General features: G+C 37.5%; 2 protein-coding genes across 5 annotated transcripts in view; one reads left to right on the plus strand and one right to left on the minus strand.

The window, feature by feature from the left end:
- Positions 1-5,846, minus strand: part of LOC116669648 (phospholipase B1, membrane-associated) — a 13,994-nt gene extending 8,148 nt beyond the window's left edge. Inside the window, exons 1-17 of one of the 2 annotated variants that reach the window (XM_032499581.1) lie at positions 5,668-5,846; positions 4,946-4,992; positions 4,029-4,092; positions 3,826-3,889; positions 3,649-3,683; positions 3,016-3,082; positions 2,780-2,828; positions 2,286-2,351; positions 2,122-2,187; positions 1,979-2,034; positions 1,728-1,797; positions 1,522-1,629; positions 1,324-1,377; positions 865-933; positions 554-640; positions 407-467; positions 259-317 (exon numbers count right to left, since the gene is read on the minus strand). In XM_032499581.1, the coding sequence (XP_032355472.1) occupies positions 259-317; positions 407-467; positions 554-640; positions 865-933; positions 1,324-1,377; positions 1,522-1,629; positions 1,728-1,797; positions 1,979-2,034; positions 2,122-2,187; positions 2,286-2,351; positions 2,780-2,828; positions 3,016-3,082; positions 3,649-3,683; positions 3,826-3,889; positions 4,029-4,092; positions 4,946-4,992; positions 5,668-5,728 (1,083 nt within the window). In that variant the 5' untranslated portion in view covers positions 5,729-5,846. Of the gene's footprint in view, positions 1-258; positions 318-406; positions 468-553; positions 641-864; positions 934-1,323; positions 1,378-1,521; positions 1,630-1,727; positions 1,801-1,978; positions 2,035-2,121; positions 2,188-2,285; positions 2,352-2,779; positions 2,829-3,015; positions 3,083-3,648; positions 3,684-3,825; positions 3,890-4,028; positions 4,093-4,945; positions 4,993-5,667 lie in introns of both variants that reach the window. The other variant, XM_032499580.1, reaches the window with a different exon arrangement.
- A 3,078-nt stretch (positions 5,847-8,924) lies between these two features.
- LOC116669669 (protein yippee-like 5) overlaps positions 8,925-9,023 on the plus strand; it is a 3,478-nt gene continuing 3,379 nt past the window's right edge. Inside the window, exon 1 of one of the 3 annotated variants that reach the window (XM_032499623.1) lies at positions 8,925-8,986. The gene's annotated coding sequence lies outside the window, so the exon portion shown is untranslated. Of the gene's footprint in view, positions 9,007-9,023 lie in introns of all 3 variants that reach the window. The other 2 variants (XM_032499624.1, XM_032499625.1) reach the window with 2 other exon arrangements.

Below are 9,023 nucleotides of genomic sequence, written 5' to 3' on the forward strand. Positions count from 1 at the left end.
GGGGAGAGAGAGGGGGAATGACATGCAGCAAAGGGCCGCAGGTTGGAGTCGATTTCTCAGTATTAAAGTTAAAATTTGAGCACCTATTCTTTCTAATTAGGCCTTATAATCTAGTCATAACTCCCAGTGGTGTGTCGTCCTGTACTTTATTTATACTGTATATCTGGATTGAATCTATTTTTATGCCTTTATTTATTAATGCCCATTTGGATTAGTATATTTTTAGAGCAGAAAAGTATGAAAAGGGAAAACACTCACTGTAAGAGAGTCGCCTACTGCTGCCACCACCTTGATATCGCCAGGTCTGAGTTCATGAACTACACAAAGAATAAAGTTGTTGGATTGTACTACATTTCCCAAAATACAGTAGCAAAGAAAGAGCTAACAGATTTTTTTTTTTTTTTACCTGAAGTGGGGGTAGTGGGAGATGGACTGCGGTCTGTGCAAGGTATCCCAGTACCCATAACCTGGAAACATACAGTGCGTTCAAGTAAGTTTACTGCCTGTGCTGTCATTCTACACTGTAGTTCTGAAGTTGAGATGAAAGACTTACAGGGTCTGTAGGTGTCAATGCTTTGCTGTAAACTTTGCCCTCTGTGTCAGTGGGGGAATTCTTCTGCGTCTGCAGGAAAGGCCGTTCCTGGGATGAGAGGGAAAAAGAATTTGCAGTTTTAACCAAGTCTGTATGTGTATCTCTATGTGTTGTACTGGCTGTGAAAACAAATATCCCTCTGGTAGAGTAGATCTAAATTTTATTATAGTATTAGATTTAAAACCTTGATTTTGATTATATCTTGAGTACAAAATGCGGCTGCAGCTCATTTTCATTTCCCTGTAGCAGTGTTATGAGATGGTGTGCCTCACCTGGGTGGGGCAAGGAATAGCAATGACGCTTGTGTCCATGGCATCTGCCTGACCTGCCGATGGCTGTAGCTGGAGGAGGAAAAGTCATGATTGGTTGAGATATTAAGTTTCAGTGGGGCCATTATGTGCAGCGTCAAACAAGCGCTGATTACACAATTCTTTTATCTGCATATAGATGTTAAATGAGCAAAGCTGGAAAAAAGTCATCCTGTAGGAAACTCTCATTGTTAATCTTTACATCTCTTATCTAATCTCTCTTCAGAGTTAAAACATGCACTGTAATCATTGTTACTTTTCCTTTGAGAGATTACGGTGACTGTTGGCTAATTTTTACAACAGAGATGTCGGGGTCAATTTTAGTGTCAGAAGATATATCTCAATGGTGAAGGTTTTCAGCGCCTAATGTATACATTAGTACACTGTCATTGTTATATATGACTTTGAATAATAATAACTTACCAAGTTTGTCCATAGCTGTAAAGCTAATTGGTTTAGGTCAGACCATGTGCTCTCCTACAAAGGAACACATGATATATGCTAGTTACACATTAGCCCTTGCATGCATTGTTATGGGAAGGAAGGCTGAATCATTTACAGTTTTTAGTTATAGTAATGTTGATTATAAGTGGCATCTGGAAATAGGTTTTCTTTACTTACAGAATCTGAGATGGGTTCAAGGATAACTGGTGCAGACTGCAGCACAGCAGTGAAGTCTGCCCTTTCGCTGTGCCACTTCGGGTTTTCCAGGACATGACTTAGAGAGTCCTGAAAACCAGACAAATAGATATTTGTCAAGTAATTTGGTATATATGATTTAGATGAGCCACATGCACACAAACACAACTCATTTACATGTATTGTACCTGCAGTGTTTTTAGAAGAGTGGCTTTATGTAATCGCTGGTTTATGCTTTTGTCTCTCATGCAGTCACACCTGCTAGAAAATAGAAAGCAGGCACATCACTGCCACATGCATTTGACAGTAAACCGGATCACAACACTACATTACAAAGATGTAAAAAACAGGGTTTCCATCATGTCAAAATAAATGAGTAAATAAAGTTTCTACCAGGTATGTTGCTAGATTTGAGATACCTCAAATTCAAAACACTCACTTGTCTTGCTGATGATTTGTGCTCCAGACCACAACGTGAACTAAACTGTGATGCAACTGTAAACATACAACCAGTATGTTAGTTTTTGGGTTTTTTTTGTTACCTGTTCATGGCAAAACTGTATTCAACAAAAGGTACAATACCTTTTTTTGCAACAGCTGCAGAACCTCCTCCACTTCATGCACTACAGCTTTAACATCTGCAGCAACCTGAAACACAAAGAAACAGTAATACACTCTTAACAACTGTTAACCAGCTCTTATGTATGCTACACCAAACATGATTTTGTTGTAGTGAGAAATCTTACATTTGGTGAGCAGGCACACATGAAATCTGCAGAGACAAACAGCAGCCCAAATTTCCAGTCTGTCACCTGCACAGTACAAGACAGCAAACTGAGCAAACTCCTTCTACTGTGAGATGTGGGTGAAAGCTCTGGAAAAGAAATGACATTTACCCATCCTGGTGGGGGTCATGGAGGCCTATATACTAGCCCATCTTACACTGGCTGATCAATCAGGGTACACTCTTGACAAGTCAGTTCAGTTAGCTTAACTTAGCTTAGCATACTGAATAAGGTAAAATAGCTAGCCAGACTCTGTCCTAAGGCAGCGCCTAGCAGCACCTCTAATGACCACTTATTAACCTGATGTATTTGGTTTGTTTAGTTTGTACAAACATTTAAGTGTAAAAGTTGTGGTTTCATGGGGGAGTTTGTCTTAAATGGATGAAATACATGACACTTTGAAATTGAGAGACTTGTTAACTTTTGTGCTGTTATGAGAGGTGTGTTATGTGTACCTGATGTAAAAGGGAGAGAGACAGTTCCTCAGCTTCCTCCAACAAGCTTCTGCAACACACACACACACACACACACACACACACACACACACACACACACACACACACACACACACACACAAGTAGAGTCACACATTTAAATGAACACACCCGCAATATCCTTATACAGCATTTAAATGTGTGACTGTACATGTGTGGTGTGTGTGTGTGTGTGTGTGTGTGTGTGTGTGTGTTACCTTGGTTGCAATGAGGGCTTAACCACGTGCTGAGCGATCACTTCAGGGTTAAACATGGACAGCAACTCTATTCAACACACATACACACAATTGTATAGACTTCAATCTACAGTATGTATAATTCCTTACAGTATAGTCAGACGGTGGGTTGTGTTGCATTATGTGGTAACTGCTGTCACAAAGGAAGCTGGTGAAAGCATCCATAACTCTAACGTTTCCAGCATTGCTCACTTTTATGTGAATATAGGTCAACAACCTGTTTTTATGGCCCAGTGTCTTATCCTTACAGATAAACTCAACATAACTGTAAAAGCTAAACTCTAAAAGCTTTTCTTCAAAGTGTGCTCTGTATCTGACATCTACATGGTCCTGACTGCGACTTTGATATAGGTCTGAGAACACAATAAAAGAAAATGTAGCATACTGAAAGTGCAGATACTTGTCTGGACAGATTATGTATGATGTATTCATAATTGTTATCTTCCATATATAGATAAAATACAGTAGGTATTATGTGCAAATCAAACACCAAAATCTGTCTCTTTTAGATGATTATACATCACTCCCTTTCTACTTGACTGTCCAAACACTCAGTGGTGAGAAAGGCATGTGGGTGAGAGATAATAGACTTACCAGCGACTCTATTGACCACTCTGGATGCTTCAGCCCTAATGATGAAGACAGACATGTTGTCAGAGTGAGGGAGGGCTAATAAAGGTTTCAATGTATTATCTTCTACTTTGAAGCAGCACAGGAAGCCACATTTGTGTATTACTCAAGTATATGTGCATTGTATTTGTGGCTGTCTACCTTTGTGAGAGTGGAATCCCCATGCTATAAACAGCTGAGATATCAGCAGGTCTGAGAGTATGAACTGATGGAGAGAAAGCGGGGAGGGGGGGGAATTGTGTTATACCAATGTCATGGTATAACACAAAATATTTTTTTTTAGAAAACAATTTCATTTAAGTCACATGAATGTGATTATTGATGATGTTTGCTGAGTTCAGTACCTGAAGAGGATGGGGATGAGGGAGCAGGTGTAGGTGAGCAGAGTATTGGCATGTAACTTCCTGTCTGTAGCACAGAGAAACAATTTCTCAGACTGCAACTGATGCGGTATATTACTGCTGGGCTGGGCAGCAAACTTTAATACTAATAGGCATTGGCTCCATAGCATTGAGTATCGAAAAAATTCATGTCATTCAGTACCATATTTTAATTCCTAAGGAGTAAATCTCACCAGCGTCACTCAGCCAATAAGCATGCAGCATGGTTGTACCAAGATCTAATTATGCTTGCAATTGGTTTTCTAATGTTAAATGGAAAAACCCTATGTCACGCACAGAGGGCTCACGTGCGTGACATAGGTGTAAAGGAGCTGAAAATATATATTTTTTTAAATGTACTGTAATGTAGAATGTTGGAATTTATTTTTTAAGATAAGATACTCCTTTATAATATAAACACAATAAACATACTGTTAACCTACACAGAACATAATCATACATTATTTCATCCAATGCTTCAATGAACATCTAATAACCGCACACAACACCCCCCCCCCCCACCTTCCCTCACATTCACAGAAGAATAGAAGAGAACCCACCGTTAACTCATGCTGTAGTCAATGCCTTCTGTACTTCACAATGCCCAATTGCATACTATCATATCAAATTTACAATTTTTATTTTTTAATTTATAAATATATACAGTAATCATTCTATATATATAATGATATACCCTATCATTGCACAACTTATAACTTTAATGTTGAGTACCACAAGTCTTATTTGTTATAATGTATTTCATAAAATTTATATTACAACAAGGAGTGTTCAGGAAACGGTATCAAATTCACAGTATTGGTGCTAGTACCAGTATTAAAACTTTTGAATGATACCCAGCCTTAATTACTGTCATACTGTACCTTCTCTGGTGGTAGTTCATTTTTTCGTACATCAACGTTGACAGTCTCTAAATGTGACACAAAACACACAAAAAAATAACTTAATCCATTTCTAAGATACTAATATAAACTCAAAGAGGGACACTTTCACTTTGAAACATTTAGTTTAAAAAAATTGCTAATTACGTTCAAGAATAAAAAACACTTTCATCCTCCATTTCCCCCTAAAATACAGCATTTTATTTGCACATAGTGAAGCTCCTTTAGATTGTTAACCCATGGCGGGACATTTCTGTAATATGTTATTATAATTTATTTTACCTCAGAGGATAGTACTAATTAATGATTACTTTACTTTTATAATTTGACTTTGCATCACAAACTCATTTGTGCATAGTGGATATTTACTGCATATGTAACTGAAAAGGTCTTTATACGAAGCTCACACTTTGTAAAAAAGTAAAACAACATGTTTGTAGATAACAGTTACTTTCATCCACATTGTGGCAAATTGCCTATCAATGCAAAATTAAGGCAAAACATGCATCCAACAACAGTGTGAACTTAACCACAACTATCCTTCAAAAAAAAAAGCAGACTGGCTATTCAGTTACCAAATCAGTCTGATCTCGTCCTGACTGTGCCACCTCTCACCTTACGGTCTGTGACTACAACAAATAACTGAAAGTACAAACTTTATCAATGCAATGAATGTTAATATAAAACCATGTGGAGTACTTTACCTGGAAACTGAGTGCAGGATCCAACAAGGGCTGCCAGAATCAGGAGTGCAAATCTAGTCATGTTGTGGTGAGACACTGAGTGACTTCACTGAATGCCCTCCTCCTTTTCCCCTCAGCCTCAGAGAAAGAATGACTGCAAGCTTTCACTGATTGTAAAAGTTCACTGCACCTGTAAAGGGTTTGGAGTAGGAAAAGACCTCCCAAGAGGGCAATGTGTTAGAAAGAGAAGAAGAGGACAACCACGTGTTGTGGCTCTTCTGTATCTCTGCAATTTTTTTGTAGATCTAAACATTACACACATGTTTTGCAACAGACCGAACTAACACATTATCGAAGGTCAGTTAAATGTTAAGTAATGTTTATGGCTCTCTCGCCCAATCATAAATCATCAAAAAATCTTTATATCATGTTTAGATGGATTAAAAAGACTCAACACAATCCTTTATGAACCAAACAACTATATTTGGGTTTCTGTACTTTGACAGCCATAATATTGTCATGGCCCCTTTCTTTTAGGTTAGTTTAGGCTTCTTGCCAGAGCATGTGCAAAATGTTTGTGTATGCAAATCCAGCTGTGTGGCTGCCCGGAGAGGGTTGGCCCGTGTGATGGCTCCGCCCACTTCCATGTTGCAGTCCATTGCTGTTGATTGGTGTGGTTGCTGTGGATCCTTCCAATCAACTTCCTGCAATCAGCCCAGCTAGAGTTTAAAAAGCTCTTGTTTAGACCTCAGTCCGCCATGCTGTCCGTCTAATTAACCTTTGTTAGAGTTGTTGTTAAAGAGGTGTTGTTACAAGCTGTTAAGAGTTAATAATGAGTTAATAGTTTGTTAGAGCCTGTCTACAAGGCAGTCTTTTGTTTCCATTCTACAAAAGTTGTAATTTGGTAAGCTAATGGGTGCGGTGCTCCTTTAGTTGTGGTTAGAAATTACTTTGTTTATATAGGCAGCACCCATATAGCTCTTTTTGTGTTTTGTAATTTGATATTCCTTAACATGTTAATTAAAAATCCTTTTTTTTTTTACCGTGACCTCTTCTCCCTTTGGCCTTGGTTCCTCCGAATTCATCCATTTTATGTTACGCCCAATCTTACAACGGGCCTGGTAAAAACAATATCCAAATAACAATAACCCATGCTTAAGTTGACTAAAAATTGATTAAAAAAATCATCTTTTGGAAATTGATCTTAATGCTTTAATTAGAAAAGGGGGAAAAATTCCAACCTTTAATGACACCAATTTTCTTTTATGAATGAATAATGTAACGTAAATAAATAAATGTTCTTCCTTAAAATACAGGGGGCATGAATATAGACACCCCTATGTTAAATTCCCATAGAGGCAGGCAGATCTGATCTGTATTATTAAAGGCCAGTTATTTCATGGATCAGGATATTATGCATCCTGATAAAGTTCCCTTGGCATTTGGAATTAAAATAACCCCACATCATCACATACCCTTCACCATACAGATTTACATGGTTTTATTTGCATTGAGAGATGATTTTATGGAAAGAACCCCATGCCAATCTCTATGTACGGTGAAGGGTTTGTGATGATGTGGGGCTATTTTAATTCCAAATGCCAAGAAACTTTATAGTATGCATAATATCCTGGATCCATGAAATAACTGGCCTTTAAAAATAAAACTCTGCCTGCCTCTATGGGAATTTAACATAGGGGTGCCCCCTGTATTTTAAGGAAGAACATTTATTTATTTACAATACATTATTTATTCACAAAGAAAATTGGTTTCATTAAAGGTTGGATTTTTCCTCATTTTTTAATTAAGGCAATAAGATCTATTTCCAATAGAGGATTTTTTCTTATTCCTATTTTTAGTCAACTTAAGCAGCAGGTAAGCAGCAGTTCCTATACTCATGAGCAGCACTGTATGAATAATTGGTATAAATGTTGATTGGACAAAAACCTTTAAAATCATATCAATGAGGTGTTACTTCTCTAAGCTTGCCATTTTCAGTTTGTCTACAGTAATTGGTAGTAGGTGGAAACTGTTGTGTTTTTGTTTTTCAATTTTGGCCACATAAACATCTCTGTTAGCAGTAAGACACGTCCTCAGAAGACACAATTTGGAGCTCATCCTTAATTTCAAGGAACAGGACAGGAGTATTTGGACAGTGATCATAACCATAATCATGACTGATCTTCCATGGAAATTAATACATTTGTGAATCATAATACAATTTATTTGGGTGTAAAAGCTCAACTATAAATGGTCTGCCTCTTAATCAAAGTTTATAATTGTAGTTTATAGAGAGCAAGTACATCATTAATAATATTGACAGCACATAATGCAAATCATAAGGACAACATGCTTGGTGCATTTCATTTCAAATCATTTTAATACATTGCTCTTTAACTTCTAGTCATGTCAATGCTTCACATTCATGAGATACTTTGTAAACTGTGATGATACATGGAACTTCCTGGTGTTTCATAAAGCTCACCTGAGATTATTTTATTATAAGTTAACAACCAGCAATTTAGTGAAGCTGGACAGGTTCACTTTTGGAGATGTTATGAGCGATACAATTAGATTGCTAATTAGCCAACTTTATGAGTTTGTCCTGAGATTGACTTTGCAGATAGTCTGACCCTTGGAGTCAAGAGAGAGTATAAAGAACAAGTTATCATGATGTGGAGATTTCCAGCAGAACATGTGACGTTTTGTTGCATCAAAATAAATGTACATGCATCAGAAGGTTCTTGTTGCTCAAAATCTTAAAGACAAGTATGTCTACCGGTAACTTTTGTATGTTTATTGGTGACATTCTAATATGGGTTAGTGTTGTGTATGTCTGTTGGAGTCTTTGTGACGTTGAAATGCCTTTGTGACTATGCCGCAGACCAATTTCCCCACGAGGACAAATAAAAACTTTCTAACTACCTAAATCATCACGACATAGAGTTGTTTTACAGTATATTTTGACGCTAATACTTTTGTATTCTACTTTTACTTAAGTAAAATGTCGAATGCACGATGCTACTTTACAACACAATACGACTTTTACTTGTAAGAGAGTAACGTTAGACTAATTTTGTTCGGGGTTGTTGCTTCACTTAAGCAAAATATCGAAGTACATTACTACCACTGCATGCAAGGTACAAAAAAATACATTAAGATTCTCACGGTTTATCGGTATATTGAAGGTTTTCCTCCGTTCTGCTGACACCTTGTGGAGCACCCGCACCCACAGGCTCCTACGTCATGACCGGATGTTGATACTAGCTTGGAGCACAGTCGAGCGAGCATAGTTCAGACGGGAACAGCTGAAAAAGAACAACAAAGCCACGACGACGACGACGGTTAAAAACAACATATGTGCGTCTAAAATAAAC

This window comes from Etheostoma spectabile, chromosome 20 (assembly GCF_008692095.1).
Source record: "Etheostoma spectabile isolate EspeVRDwgs_2016 chromosome 20, UIUC_Espe_1.0, whole genome shotgun sequence".
Classification (NCBI taxonomy): Eukaryota; Metazoa; Chordata; class Actinopteri; order Perciformes; family Percidae; genus Etheostoma; species Etheostoma spectabile.